The 16,039-nt window shown below is 39.0% G+C and overlaps 1 protein-coding gene across 9 annotated transcripts in view; it reads right to left on the bottom strand.

The window, feature by feature from the left end:
* TTN (titin) overlaps window positions 1–16,039 on the bottom strand; it is a 299,036-nt gene that overhangs the window by 249,986 nt on the left and 33,011 nt on the right. For all 9 annotated transcript variants that reach the window (XM_088135751.1, XM_088135752.1, XM_088135753.1 and 6 more), the window contains exons 25-40: window positions 15,662–15,885; window positions 15,393–15,557; window positions 15,125–15,293; window positions 12,967–14,657; window positions 12,571–12,852; window positions 11,104–11,370; window positions 10,730–11,002; window positions 9,096–9,359; window positions 8,738–8,998; window positions 7,311–7,571; window positions 5,806–6,069; window positions 5,277–5,537; window positions 4,911–5,171; window positions 4,300–4,560; window positions 2,601–2,742; window positions 1,733–1,898 (exon numbers count right to left, since the gene is read on the bottom strand). In XM_088135751.1, the coding sequence (XP_087991877.1) occupies window positions 1,733–1,898; window positions 2,601–2,742; window positions 4,300–4,560; window positions 4,911–5,171; window positions 5,277–5,537; window positions 5,806–6,069; window positions 7,311–7,571; window positions 8,738–8,998; window positions 9,096–9,359; window positions 10,730–11,002; window positions 11,104–11,370; window positions 12,571–12,852; window positions 12,967–14,657; window positions 15,125–15,293; window positions 15,393–15,557; window positions 15,662–15,885 (5,212 nt within the window). The remainder of the gene's footprint in view (window positions 1–1,732; window positions 1,899–2,600; window positions 2,743–4,299; window positions 4,561–4,910; window positions 5,172–5,276; window positions 5,538–5,805; window positions 6,070–7,310; window positions 7,572–8,737; window positions 8,999–9,095; window positions 9,360–10,729; window positions 11,003–11,103; window positions 11,371–12,570; window positions 12,853–12,966; window positions 14,658–15,124; window positions 15,294–15,392; window positions 15,558–15,661; window positions 15,886–16,039) is intronic.

The following is a 16,039-nucleotide window of genomic DNA, read 5'->3' as shown; positions in this document are numbered from 1 at the left end:
TCAACTGGAAGAAATTGTTGTATGTGGGGTAACAGGTTCAATTCAGCAAAATACACTTTTGTCTATTGTTTAAAAATCCTATAGTGAATCAGTATTAAGAATGACTTATAGTTTGAGCTATGTTCCTGAGCACACGTGGCAACCTACCTGAAGAGGTCATAACTTTTTCAGGATACTGACTAATCTGGAAAAGGATATTTGTAACATGATTCAGGGCTGGCATGTGGAATGTAAGATCTTCCAGCCTTGTTTGTCCCTTCTCCTTCATGTGATTACAACCATGAGTGCAAGACAATGGGACAATCCTAGTTGGTCATGATCCCTTGCTGTATCCTTGTTCTTTGCTCCCCCTCCCCCCATCTTCACTGCCCTGGAAGGGAAAGTTCTCATTTGTTCTCTGCTTAGTTTATAAGAAGCACTGCACAGTTTATAGCCCTTGATTCAACGTTGCATGGGAAGCTAATACCGGAAGGGGGCTTTCTCCTTCAGACCTTTCCCTACAACTGAAATATAATCAAGACAACTGACAGAGATGCTACAATGATTCCACTCTCTCCCTGAATGCAACAGTAATAAGGCTTTAGCTCTACTGAGGTTGTATTCAAATAATGAGTGGGACTTATGACAAAATGATGCTTTTCATCTGAGTCTATATTAGGAATGCTCCTGTCCAGGGCTGCTTCTTGTAGTAATGTTTGGAATTTTGTTTGAAGACTACGAAAGAGAAAGAAACACCTTTGTTTTTTTCATTCCACCCCTTATAATCTCACCATTTAGTGATGGGAGTAACTTTTCTATCTATAACATATTCTAACCCTCCCAACCTCCACCTTATCTGCAGCTACAAAATTCTAGAAGCTGTAGGGCTCAAGCTGCCAATTCCATTTCCCAAACTCCCATTTCCTTCCTTCTGTCCATTTCCACATTCCAGAATCCCTGGAAGTCACTGGTCATAGATTCTTACTGGCCTATTTCTGAGGATCCCCCATCTTTCTTTCTTTCTTTCTTTCTTTCTTTCTTTCTTTCTTTCTTTCTTTCTTTCTTTCTTTCTTTCTTTCTTTCTTCCTTCCTTCCTTCCTTCCTTCCTTCCTTCCTTCCTTCCTTCCTTCCTTCCTTCCTTCCTTCCTTCCTTCCTTCCTTTCTTTCTTTCTTTCTTTCTTTCTTTCTTTCTTTCTTTCTTTCTTTCTTTCTTTCTTTCTTTCTTTCTTTCCAAAACAAAGCTATAATGGTGGGCTACCCAATTAGAAGTTTTATGTATGACACAAAGATGTAACATTGACACAACAACTGAAAAATAAGAGGGTGCTCAAAATATAGCATCACCATTCTTTAAAGATCCTATAAAGTATAAGATTCCCTTATTTGTTTCACTTTCTTTGTGAATGACAGCAACTGCTGTTGCTGAAGAAACAAGTTATTGTTTAATTTAAAAGGCAGCATGCTCAATATGCATTAGCAATGCTCTCTCATATGGTTCTGCCGGTCCTTTGGCATGCATTTTCAAACTAATAAAATATGAAATTTGGGAATGAGGCCCAGGCCAAATGTTAAACTCTGAGCATCGTCTCTCATTTCACTGTTGAAATCAAATGTTCTCCATAATTGCTTGCATACAACTTTAAATTATGTTATTGTTGTTGCTAATCTGACTTTTTATTGCATTGTCATATATTGTATTGTGTTTTATTGTACGGTATCAATAATTTTTCTTATCAGACCTCAAATACTATACCTGAACATTCTTTTGGAGGCTTCTGATGTGAATATCACGCCCTTCCACCACCAAATTAGCATTGGATATATTTCCTCCAGCCACTACTGTGTACTTCCCTGAATCAGACATCTTTGTGGATGTAATCAGAAGACGATGAACAAATCTTTCCCGCTGAAGTTTTACTCTAAACAAAATTCACGGAGAAAGTTTAGAAAGATGTTTTTAAAATATTTTAGAAAAGTTGGTGTGATTTCATAATCTTCTAAAGTTCATAGTCAAAAGGAGCCAAGAAATGGCAAACAATTGTTGTTAGAGCTCTACATTACAGGACTATACATGCATCTAACCATGATTATAGAGACCACAATAGCAGATAATACAAGTAATTATCTATAACAAGTAAATATATTAATATCTTAATTCCTTAATGCAGGGTTAACAAGTTTCACATCAGAGGCCACTCTTGAATGACTTTTTTTCAGACACTCCCACCCCAGAACTTCCCAAGATAACATTGCCACAAATTTCAGCAGGAAACAAGCAAAGGAAAGCTAGTTTGTAGGACTCAAGTAGGTTTAACACAAAGTCTTTTTAAAAATCTGGATGTAGAAAAAAAATGATCCTAAAATTTTCCTTCAATCCGCTCTGGTGATGTGCTGATCCTAAAGCTCATGAAAGAAGGAACAGGTAGAGCAATCAAGAACTATCTCTGATTTTTTGTCTGAGAGCTGACATGTTACAAAGATGACAATGAGCCTAAGAGTTAGGTCAATTGGTCAAGCAACATTTCAACTCTGTATCCATGACCCAGGCAGCTTCTGCATGCTTTTCATCAGTACTCCACAAGTTCTGTGTCAACATAATAAAGCAGATGCAACTCAATTACCTGTCTCCAAGCTGAAGCTCCTGCCCATCTTTCATCCACTGAACAGAAATGTCAGGTTCTGAGATTTCACATTCAAAAACAGCTCTTTTCTTCTCCACCACTTTAATATCTTTGATGTGTTTTCTAAATTCAATATGGCGGGCTAGAAAAAGTTAATGCAGGTTGTTATTAACAGATCATATGGGTCAAAAAGATTAATATTTATGAACTATATCTCATGTCATATGAGCCTTTTCTCTTTCTCCCCACTTCAACTACCTATAGGACCCACCCATCTGTTCTGGAAAGTCTCTAATTCTTCAGAACAAATGGAAAGAATCATAGAAGTTGCATGTACAAGTGGAATCTGTTCTACTGGTGGATGGAGGCAATTAAATATCTTCTTATTTATAAAGTTATTATAATTTTAGAATTTTTAAAACTCTTTTTGTTCCACACTAGAATCCTGTCCTGTTTATTTTACTTCTTCCTTGTTTTGCTACATTATTAACCACAGTAACTTACAACAACTACCAGGGGGGAGGGGGGAAGACTGTTAATATTACATACAATTTTAAAAGCAGATAAAAATAATTTCAATGTAATCCAAATAGATTTTTAAATTATTATGTATATAGCTGTCTCCAGTATCACTACTGATTGACTGCCAGTAAACATGAAGTACTTTGTAATTAGCGTTGTGCATTTTGTCCACATTTGGACATTCATGTCTTAGCTTAATTAGCTAAGAGATGAACAAGCCTTTTTGCCTGCACACAAGCTGTTCTGCAATGTTGAACAAACCAGGACGTCTCTCATTAACCAGTGTTTTTTGTTTCAGATTGTGATGCTTGGGTGGTGGAACACAGGGTGTCCGCTCCCAAGTATATTCTATAGGGAGGACAACATTGAGGAAAGAGGGATTTGGAAGTGGGTGGAAGGATACATTTTGGGGAGGTTCAGAGACCAAGCCTAGGAAAGCCTTCAGCAGAGATATAAGATTAGGAATATATTTAGTGCCACAGAATGCAAGTATTGATAGATTACGGACACACTGCAATATTAAGTGAACCTGCTATTTTAAGGTATGTAATAAAAGTTAATTTGTTTCTTTGATTAAATGTTAACAAAGTGACTGAGAGTCCTATATTTCACCCACATTCTGCCTTGTTACCTCAGCAACATAAAAAAATTAAAAGAAAAAATAATTTATATCAAGTTTTAGTGGTGGTACAAAGACAGATAGACCCTGTGGAGATCTCCCACAGTTAATGTGATTTTGCTTTAATTTTGAAGAACAAAAAGATTTTTAAAAGGCCACCCACAACTGAAGCAAAATTATGGTTTCCCACCTATGGAATAAGCCAGAATATTAGAATCTGGCTGAATCTGGAAACCATGATTTCATGATTTATACAAACTATGGTGAATTTGATGCTGCCTGGTTTAGTTACAGCTGCCTGTGTTAGAGACAAGTTTAACCATAGCTAATATATAGTGGTTCATTATTAACAAATGTTAGATCAGCTATTGAGACAAATCTATTATTACAGTGTCTGAAAGCAAATCTGTACTGAAATCAGTGTGTGGTTGCTGATGCATGTGTATGCCTGCCTTAATATGAATAAATGCAGCATGAGTTCTGAATGGGTTGCTTCCTCCTTGAAGACGTTTCTGTAAGCAAGCCATGAATTATAAAGTGTACAAAAAGAGCAAATACCTTCCACGTATAAAGTTGCTGCTGAAGCTGCTTTGCCAGCAACAAACGTATATTCAGCAGCATCTCCAAAATGGACATTCCTTATTGAGAGTGAATGCGTAAGCTTCCTCGTCCTGATCTGGCATCGGTCCGTGGACTTTATTTCCACCCCATTCTTCAACCATTTATATGTAATGCCTTCATAATTGACAGTCACCTCAAAAGTGATTGTATCTTTCTCTTCTGCATTGATGTCTTTCAGCATAGATGTAATCAGGACAGCTGTTGAAAAAAATAATCAAAGACTGGTTCAGTGTTCTTGACCTAGACAACTGATTAGGATTAGTGGCTAATAAAAATAGGCATTTAGGGTTGCAGCAACCCATAAAAACCTTTATTTATTTGTTTGCTGCGTTTCATTTTTCAACTCTGACAAGACTGGAATGGCCAGTAAGAAAAGTAGGGACTCCCCACAGTTCTGCTAAGCACTTGCAACCCTCAGACCAAAGGCAGCCCGTTCCTGCTCTAAACATCCATCTTCTGTTCACTCTTGCTTTGTTCAAGATGCTCTGCTGGCCTGATCATCTTTCCTTCTACAAAATATCCTCTTTCCTTTTCAGTTTCACACTTACGTTTGACAGTTAAGGTTGCGCTAACTTTGTCATTCCCACAGATGAAGGTATATTCCGCAGAATCCTCACTGCTGGTATTCAAGATGTTGAGCTGGTGGAGCTTCCCCTGAACAACTATTTTAAACTTCTCACTCATTTCAATTTCCACTCCGTTTTTCAGCCACACAGCAGGTACATTGAAATGAGACACCTCACACTCAAAAGAGGCCGTTTTAGTCTCTGGAACCTCAATATTTTTCATGGTCTTTGTAATGTGTACCGCTGTAGAAGGTAATTTTAAAAAGTAAAATGAGATAGCGTTCCTCCAGTGTGACATTTCCTAATGGCACTTAGCATCTATTTTAGACAGAAGTTTTAAACACTTACTTTCCACAAAAAGCTTAGCTTTGCACTCCAGTTGTCCCACAACTGCTGTGTATTCTCCAGCATCAGCAGGAGATATATTCTGCAATGTCAGCTTATGAACTTTCCTTTGAGAACTCAGTCTGTATTTGTCATTTGGCTTGAGCTCGATGTTTTTGTAGAACCATTTCACAGGGACCGCATCATGAGATACGCTCACTTCAAAGGAAACAACAGCATTCTCCAGAGCAGTCACATCCTTTGGTTTTTTGATGATTTTAACAGCTAAAGGAAGAAATTAGCAAAGATTTAATCTTCATGCTTGACTTTAATTTCAACCAAGATATTGGCATTAGAAAAGAAACAAGTAATAGGTGGCTTTTCAGAGTTGAAAATGGGGTGGTTGGAAGAGGCACATATGTCATTACAGTTATTTCACGTTCTGAGAATCTACAGGGTATAATGAGAGAGTGTGAATGAATATGCATACTATGAGAAATTATGCCTCTTGTCCTTTGACTATTAATGTCATCAAACTTTCTCTTTGACTTACTTTCAACATGGAGTCTAGCATTTGCTCCTATTCTTCCCAGTTTAAAACTATAAACTGATTCGTCGGTTACAGTACAGTTCTTGACTTTCAGTGTGTAGGTAGTTCCCTCCACCTTGATATCATATTTGTCACTAGAATGTAGCTCAACACCATTTTTAATCCACTGAACTCCTTTCACATCTGGATGAGTAAGTTCTACTGAAAATACTGCATCTTGTGTTTCTGTCACAGTCAGGTTCTTTAGTGTCTTTTTGATCTTGACAGCTATTTAAAAAGAAGAAATACAGAAACATAAAATGAATATTTAGGCTGCCTAATGTAAGTCTAATATTGTACACAAACTTTATAATAAAATGTGAAAAATAAGTGAGAGCCAGTGGTTTTCAGGACAGAAATGTCAGTTGTATGAACAACCATCAACTATTTAGTTTCAGAGTCATGAAGTACAAAAAAATCCTGCCCTTGAAATGTGAGAAAGACTTGAAGAAGACACAATGGGTTTAAATTACCGTGGGCATAAGAGGGGAACTGCACACTCCCACTGACAAGGGGCAATCAACTGCTTCATATGGCTTCATTCTAGTTTATAATAAAGATTCTTATCTAACCATGCTTTGCCAAATGTCTGAGAGAGTTCATCCAAAACCAAGCCTAGCAGTCTAGTTAAGCTGTGCATGGTTGGGGGACTAAGATTTACAGCTAAATCCTGGTCCAGGGATCCTGAGATATGAGGTAGAAAGGGATTAGCAACAGATGTCTCCCTCTTGCTCATAGAAGTTCTTCTGCTCCATTTCGGGTGATCAGCTCCTTCTTTCTCATTCCTTCCTTGACACAGAGGAAGGTGCCTATTCCATTCAGGGGGGTCCTCTGACCTTCAGAAGGGACTTTGGGGTGGGCCCTAGGGAGATTGGAATGGGGCGGTCATCTTTTACTACCTCCACCCAGCCCCCACTCAACACTTCTTAAAATCCATATTGTATTCTGTTCCTCTTCCTTTCCTTTCTATGCAGGGAGTGAAACTTGTATCTCACGCTTCTTTGTCTAATATTGTCTACTTCACAATGGAACATTTGAAAAATCCCATTCCACTTAGGAACTAAAGATGGAACTAACTATGTTAGATTCTGACATTAAAAATATAGTATATACCTATACATATCTACTCAAAAATAAATTCCACTGTGCTGAGAGATATGTGTATTTAGAATAATAGTCGCAAATTCCAGAAAAAAATCAAGAAGTAAGATAACGTGTTCCTAGATCAAAAAATTATATTTTTTTGAAATAAAGAGGATAGGTTTGGTTGCCCTTCTTATTGCTGACATTTGCCCTTAACACCAATGAAGCAGGTTTCATCTGGTAACGTTCTTATGTTAAATTGATATTTCATTTTCTATTTACCTGATTTTCTTACATTACTTAAGTGAAGCATTCTCAAAGGGCCATTTTAGTCCATTTTAAATCAGATCATTTTGAACTGAGATGAGTTTTCCTTGATTACTTACTTTCAACTTTCAGCTTAGCTGATGTTTTTGAAGATGCCACTTGGAAGGTATATTCCCCAACATCATCCAATTTGCTGATTGGGATATTAAGTCTCCGCTTCAAACCATCAGATTCACTTTTGCAACGATCTGTCATAGCAAGTGGTTTTCCATCTTTCAGCCATTGGCCTACAGATTCAGGATTGGCTACTTCACATTCAAAAACAGCTTTCTGGGACTCAGCTACCGTGAGATCAGTGAGGGGCTTTGAAATGGCGCCACCTGTGAGGGAAGGGGGAAAAGAAAATGTTTATCTGCTGTATAGGTCTCCTATTATATAAAATGTCTTTTGGCTCCACTCAGAGTTCATTTTCATGAGGTAACTCCTGTCTATAAAAGCAGTAACCTTCTGCTACTATACTTGGGGCTATAATAGCTGTACTATTTGGTCTAGCTGCCATCTCAGACGACTGATATGAAATGGCAAAAAAGGTTAATTTTGGGTTTTATTGCTTGGGTGGATTTTTCTATCTAGGTGCTAAAATTACTTGGGTGACCTTAGATACTGTGTAGAGCTGTGTATCTTTGCTGCTTCCACTTCAGCCACAGAATACATAGGGCTGGCTCTGTTCATAAATAGAAATGGCCTTCTAAGATGTGCTCCAGAGCTCTGCAAGCGCTAGTTTTTAATACATACTCTGTAACTGACCTGTGGAAGGGTGGTCATAAAAAGGAAAATGAAGTGTAAATGGAACTGCACTACACTTGGCTGGATTTGTACCAGAGGTGCACAATCAGCAGCTTCTAAAAGCCTCAGATACTGTCCATAAAGACTTCCGAAAAATTCTTCAGGACTTGCAATGTTTAATGTGTGAACCGGAGGAAATTATTAAATGGATGGCTGGTGAGTAATCCTATTAATTGTATTTCATTTACTTAAAAGTAATTCTAACCAAGAAGGGACCATGTTTGGTTTTGATCTTCATTTTGGAATGTAGCCCAGGCACAACACTCAAAAGTAGGGTGCAACCCTCACCCCACAAAAGTTATGCATCCCTGGTTATGATGGCCAGGTAATGGTTTCCTTCCCAATGTCTCCATGGGGCATGATAGAACATGAAAACTAAATAAAGAGGGAAGTGATACATTCAAAAATCAAAAATCAAAAGTAACATTAAAAACTATCATCCTATATTATCTACTTGCAATTGCCCAAAGAGTACTTGGCTCTTTCAGTGAGTTTTGAAGATTCTGGAAAATAACTTCCATTAGGAATGTTAGGGAATATCCTGATGTTGCTTTCCTCCAATTTCTCCCCTAAGTTCACTCTGAATTTTTGTAGGTTTCAACGTGCAACCATGGAATGAATTGCAAGTGCACTGACAAATGATTGGGCATTTAACTTTAAAGATAGAATCAACTTCACCAATACATTCCATACAACTAACCTGCTACAACAAGTCTCCCAGAGGTCTTCTTTTCTCCAGCATAAAATGTGTACTCTCCTTCATCATCTTTCATCATGTTGACTACTGTCAGTTTATATATTGTGCCATGGGCCCCTATCTTGTACTTGGGGCTGGCTTTGAGTTCTTGGCCCTTAAAATGCCATAGCACATCAACCCCAGCATGGGACAGCTCAACTTCAAAGGTGACATTCTGGGTTTCAGTACAGGTGATATCATGAAGACCTTTAATAATCTTAATTTCTGTTTAAAATAAATAAATAAGAGTGTTAACAGTATTGAATTCCTATCATCACATCGTTGCATGAGTAGAATGGCTGCATGTTTGAAGAATACATACTTTCAATTATGAGATTACAGCTGGTTTCAACTTTGCCAACAGCTAGTTTACACTGCCCTTCATCTGAGGCATATGTCCTGGTAATGACGAGTCGCTGTTTCATGCCCTTGGAGACTGCTTGTATACGATCATCAGGCTTTATCTGTTCATCATTTATGTACCATTTGGAGGAAGATACATCAGGGACTGAAATTTTGCTCTCAAGGGTGGCTTTTGTGCCTTCAACAACATGGACATCTTTCAGAGGAACAATTATCTCTACACCTGCAAATAGCATAAAAGAGCCATCATAAAGACGTTACATTTCAAGCATTACATTTTTAGGATTCTTCCTCAGGATCATGGTAATAAGCTTTATTCTTGCCTTTTAGTTGAGAGGAAAGTATATTGATATAAACTGCCCCCACAGCCTATCTTTACTATGCCTCCGCAACAGAGCTGGGAGATCTATAGTTTCATGAAACAAATGCAAGGATGCTGTCTTCTAGAGGTAATTTGTGCACTGTAATCCAGGCAACTTCCAGATGGTATCATCTATAAAAGGGGGAAACAGAAGACTGATATACCTATGCCACCCCCCAGCTCTACCCCTACAAAATTCTGTCTGAGGGAACTGGAACAGCTGATTGCTCTCAGTGATATTGTACTTCTGGATCTCGATAATGAAGCTCAAGCTCAGATACTTTGGTCACCTAATGCGAAGAGAGATCTCTTTGGAGAAGACCCTGATGCTGGGAAAGATTGAAGGCAAAAGGAGAAGAGGGGGCAGAGGATGAGATGGTTAGATAGCATCACTGAAGCAATGAGCATGAAACTGAGCAAACTCAGGGAGGCAGTGAAGGACAGGAAGGCCTGGCGCAATATGGTTCATGGGGTCACGAAGAGTCAGACACGACTTAATGACTAAACAACAATAACTTCTGGATCATTCTTTCCTTTCCCCTGTTGAAGCTAATTTTTCTCCCAAATCAGTTTTGGTTAGGCAAAAGAACCTCTTCTCCCTCCTACCCCCCCCCCCCCATTCCACATTTGTTTGTGTGTTCGTGTATGGGGGCAAGCAACCATATCTCATACGCTTTCTTTATAATTTCTTCAGCATGCACATCTGTGAATACACACACAAACAATATACACAAACACCAAATAGCAGGATTCCTGGCTGGCAGGTCTATCAATCTCCTGGGAATTCAATGTTCCAGTTGGGGAAAAAAAAAGATCCAAGTGTTCCTGCAGCCAAAACCAACATGGAGGCACAGTGCTCAGCAGCTAGATGGGAAGAGAATATCCATAGCAGACTTGCCAGGGCAGCTGGAGCTGAAGAGATCATGACCCTGACAAGATCTTCCCCATCTTGTCCCTAAGGTGCCTTAGACTGCCTTTATGGGAAGTTTTGGGTGAAACAGCTCTTGGGGATGAGATGGAAATGATGTCATGAGAATATAGCCCTCAAAAAGTTAATAAAGTATCCCATGCTGCAGCAACAAGAGAATATACCTTGACTTAGATTTCCTTTGCATTTTTCTAATTTCCTCTGATCTCTTTTACTTAGTACTTATTACTCCATTTTTGCATCATCTTAAAGTTGCCTATGTAGGATATGGTTGCAAGACTCCGAAAGAAATTTCCAAACTTACTAGAGACAGTAACGCGGCCAGTTGTTGTAAGAAATACACTAGGGATGTTAAAGGAATATGTTCCACCATCTTCTTTGGTTACATCTTCAACCAAAAGCATATGTGACTGCTTGTCTATGACAATGTGGACACGATCACTTGGTTGAACTTCAACGCCATCCTTCATCCAGACACCTTCAACATTTTCCTGGGAGAGCTTCACTTCAAGTTGTACGATGTCACCTTCACAGACTTTCTGATCAGAAAGACCTTGAAGGATAGTCACAGGTCGTGCTAAGGAACATGAAATAAAAAACACAACACAGTTATTCATGATAGGGAACAGTGGTTGTGAAATATTTATAAGGCAGGATCACCTTTCTGGAAGTACTTACGTTTCATCTTCAGTTTGCAGGAAGTCTTTTTCCCTTCTGCCACAAAGCTATACTCTCCTTGGTCTTCTTTAGCAACATCTTTAATTGTGAGGATCTGACGACCTCGGCGTGAGGTTATCACATATTTATTATTGGGTGTCAGTTCAATACCATTACAATACCACTTTCCTTCCACATCTTCAGGTGAAATTTCACATTCTAGTTCCCCTGAGAAGGATTCTGGAACTTCAATATCCTCCAATTCTTTTATAAATTCAACAACAGCCCCTGCATCCAAATATAAACATTTCAGTAAGTGACTTTATTAGTTACGAACATTCCCCAACAGGATTAAACATACGCCCTACTTTAAAGTGTTTTCAACATCTAAAAATTATTCATGAAAGCTGGTAACTTTAGATGGTATACTAGATGTCAGAATAAAATAATTTCTAGCCAAATTTTATTTTATCTGAAACCCATCTTAATTTACACATAATTTGAGAGCAAAATTTCAGTCCCTGATGTATCTTCCTCCAAATGGTACATAAATGATGAACAAATAAAATGACTGCTTTCAAAATTGCTTATTGCTAGTCTTTGCTATACCATGTTTCTTTAGATCTTACATAAACAGTACACCATTTGCGACTCATATTTTGCATGTTGTAAAAGGAACCATGTGAGTGGAAGCTTGTTTGTACATCCCATTTATCATCTACCATACCATTCAGGACACATGCAAAAAAAGAATAAGATATATGGACAGCGTGCTATTTTTTTAGTGAGGACCCAGTTACATGATGTAAATTTATTTACCATACAGTTGTGCTGGGTCTGAGGCACAGTATCAAAATGTGCACCTGATTATTTTGTTGTATATCTAGATTTCGTGTGCTGCTGCAGAACTTTCAAGGCTGGAACAATTACATCTGCAGAGCTGCCTATAGAGGTGACCTATCCAAGGAGAACCTCCCAGGAGAAGCTGCAAGGGGACCCAATTTCATGAGGTGAGGGGGAGTGAGGCCAAAGCACTGCTTTTTGATCATGGACCAATGGTCTGAAACAGTCTTCCCTAGAAGCTACGCTGGACCTTCAGCGATGGCCTGGTTTTTTTTACTTTCTATGACATTGTGTTAAGACGTTATTGGGGGTGTGATTCATTTTTTTACTGTGGATGCTTTTTGTAAATTATGTTGCTATTGTAAGCCTTCCTGAATCTAGATGACTGGGAGGCATACAAATTTAACAACAACAACAACAACAACAAAAGATGAACTGGTTCCACTGCACAATAACCATTCCAGAATACAAAATTATTATGCTGTAGAATGACTGGCTACATAAACCATTGAGAGAAGCTCAGAATGACAGGTTGAAAACCCTAGATTGAGAAGCTCCTATTGAACAGCACAGTTGATGCTTCATTTCTATGCAGAAAAAGAAATATTGAAAAATGGTATGTGTTAAAACAATTTCTGTCCTCACCTTCTACAATTAGTTTAGCTGTTGTTTTTACAGATTCATCTTCTACAAGGGCACAGCTATAATCATCTTCATCAAACTTGTCAATCATTAGTACTGAAAGGAAGTGACCTTTCCTGTCAGAATGTGTTCGGTACTTGTCTCCGGAAAAGATCTCGATCCCATCCTTGTACCATTGCACTTTAACAAAGGGCTCAGAGGTTTCACATTCAAAGGTTGCCATTGAATCTTTCTCCTTAGCAGTGACATCTTGTAACTCCTGGGTAAATTTTATAAGCTGTTTGGCTGCCAAAACAATAGAAAGAGATCGAAGAGTGAGGAAGGTTATTCTATGGTTTGAGCATTACGGCATGAATACCATGGTGGTACTTGAAACAGGAAAAGAGATTTATACATTACCTTGTACTAGTAAGAAAGCATGACTAGAGGTTTCACCAGCTATGTTCACAGCTTTCACCATTATGCTGGCAGAATCCTCTGCTGTTACATCTCTGATGACCAATTCACAAACGTTATCTTCTGGCCAGTACCAATAGATGCGATCTGTTCTTTCAATCTGCACACCGTTTTTGAACCACTGGCATTCTGGGTCTGGTCTGCCTACTACTCGAACACGGAAGTGGGCATCAGTTCCTTCACTAATTGTCTGGCTTTGTATACGCTCAAATATCTTGGGAGCCTCCATGCTTGGACTAAGTTGAATCTTCTCTGGCTTGATAGTTGGAATAGTGATTTTGCCTTCAGCCTCTAGGGCTTTCTTTTCTTCTTCTGTTAACTCCTTGGTCCAATGAAGAAGTTCTTCCTTTGTCTTCTTAAGCAACTCTTCATATGATTCATCCTTCTTACGAGATTTAAGCTCCACAGCAGTGATAGCTTCATAGTAGCCCTCCTCAGTTCTTCGTTTGAATTTACTGCGGAGTTCTTCAGATTCTTCAGGTACTTTCTCATGGCTGACTTTTTCTGCCCTTTTGAGCTTCACCACCTCTTTGGTAGTTGCCTCAACTGGTTTGTCAACCTTTTGGACTTCAAACAAAAGTTTTCCAGGCTCTGTTGTTGGAGCTTCATGCTTAGGCTCAGGTGCCCGGCGAAGTACTGATCTGAAATCTTCCCTTTGTTGAATCTCAATTCTCACTGAATGTTCAACTGATCCTTCAGGGTTTTCTGCAGATATTTTTACTTCGCCTGTATCATATGTTTTGCAGTCCACAATGTCCAGGTAGTAGATTCCATCATAACGAAGTCTAAACCTTTTACTTTTACGAACAAGCTGTCCATTGAGATACCAATTGACTTTCGGTTGCGGGTAACCAGTTACCCGGCAGCGGAATCGTGCAATTTCACCTTCAACGACTCTTGCAGGTTCAGGAAACAAAACTATTTCTGGCTTTTGTTTCACTTTTTGATCTTCTACAATACCAGTAATGGCACCTTCATGTGCCATTCTTTCTAACTCTTCAATGCGCTGAAGTCCCTTCCTGCCTTCTGGCAACTGAGATTCTTCAACAAGGCTTTTCTCATCTTTAACAATGAGTGTTGCTGATGTATGGTCTGTACCATATTTGTTTGTAGCTCTGCATGTAATCACACCACTGTCTCTGGGATAGGAAACATCATAGTCAAGACTGCAGTATCCAAATTCATTAATCATCCGAAGTCTGTTTGCTGCCTCCAAAGGCTTGCCGTCATGTAGCCACTCTACTCTCATGGTTGGATCACCAATAGGTGTGAGTCTACAGTCAAAATGGGCTGGCCCAAAACGTTTGAGCCTTAAGGAAGTGAGTTTTTTCTTGAAAAATGGCTTCTGTTGTTTTTCTTTGTCATAAAGGTCACCTTCCTCCCACTGTTCTTGACCATAACGCAAATGGAGAGGTTCCAATTCTGGGGCTGCAATTTCTTTGGCTCTGTATGTCCCCCTGGGAATGATGAGTCTTCTTTCTGGTTCAGGTTCAGCAAACTCAACTTCAACATTCACTTTACATCGTGTAGTGTCACGTCCAGCTTTATTAATGGCTGTAGCAGTATACCATGCAGCATCATGTTTGATGGTGGACTCAATCATCAAGGCAGCCTCACCTTTGGTTCCCTCAATTCTGAAAATCAGAATGGGGAGAGTAAGTACACGAGTTTAATACAGCTTCTCCAACCCATTAAACCGTTCATAAATGGTGTTTCCAGCAGCCTTTCCCAACCTGGTATCTTCTAGCATTTGGGGAGTACAATTCCCAGAATTTGAGAGCAATGATTGTGCTTGCTGGGGATAAAGAGAGGTGTAGTTCCAGCATATCTAGATAATGTCAGGTTGGGAAAGCCGTTCAAAACCTCACTGAACTCTGAATGAATCATCTGGTCAAGAAACAGCCATAGGTTATTGTTAGTCTTCTTGAAAAATATTCTGAGCACCCCTTAATTTTCTTACTGCTAATTTTCTGCACTGGTTGGGAGTATGCACGATGTGAGCACACAGCTATTTGTTTGACTGCATTAGAAATGGAACACCTTTATTCATTCTATTTTTTACCTAAATAAACAAACAAACAAACAAACAAATAAGGCTTACTTTATATTTGGGTATTTATGGGGCACAATGATGTCACTGTTCTTTAGCCACACAATGTCAGGATTAGGATTACCCCGGGCTTTCACATTCATTTCCAGTTTATCTCCTTCCTTGACACTCACATTCTTCAGTTTTTCTACAAACAACGGTCTTACCAAATGTTCCTTAGCTGTAAAAGACAAGGAAACAAGTTACCAAAGGAATACGGTCAAGTACAAGATTATAACCAGAGACATCCAGCCATTCCCTAGACTAATAAACTAAATACCTTCCACTGTCAAGGTCATTGAAATGGATGCTTTTCCTGCTCTGTTTTGAGCAATTACAACCCATTCCCCGGAATCAGAAGGCATTGCTGGAACAATAATCAGTGACTGTGTGCCATCTTCCTTAATCACTATTTTGTGGGTATAATCATTAAGAACTTGCTGACCTGTGGACACAAATATAGATATTGTTTCAGGCTGAGCATTAACTTCCTTCATGTGAATCTTGGGTTTTATAGAAGACAACATGATAAGTAGAAAACTTTCATACCATTGTGAAACCAGTATGTCTCTGGCATTGGTCGACCCACAACTTTGAGGTCAAATCTTGCCGTCTGTCCCTCTGCACATTTAAATGAAGTTGGCTTCAACACGAATACTGGTTTGTACAATCTTTCCAGCTGTGATTCATCTGTCTCATCCAGCCTGCGTGCAGGAGAGCGTGAAGGCGAACTACGTGCAGGGGAACGGCTTGGGGATCGAGGTGAAAGAGATCTGAAAAAGTAATGTGTTAACATATACAATTACATGTATAATACAATGACTCTGTAGTCACTAGAGTAGGCTTTATTATTCTAAAGATGGTATAAATTAACATATATACCTGCATGCACACACAGAGTTGATGCTGTGAGGTTGGGGCTTTCTA

This window comes from Python bivittatus, unplaced genomic scaffold (genome assembly GCF_059951505.1).
Source record: "Python bivittatus isolate LINGU-HERP-01145 unplaced genomic scaffold, Pbiv_v1 ctg000200_np1212, whole genome shotgun sequence".
Taxonomy (NCBI): Eukaryota; Metazoa; Chordata; class Lepidosauria; order Squamata; family Pythonidae; genus Python; species Python bivittatus.
Note: the sequence above shows the minus strand (reverse complement) of the source record. Positions and strands in the feature narration are given on the sequence as shown.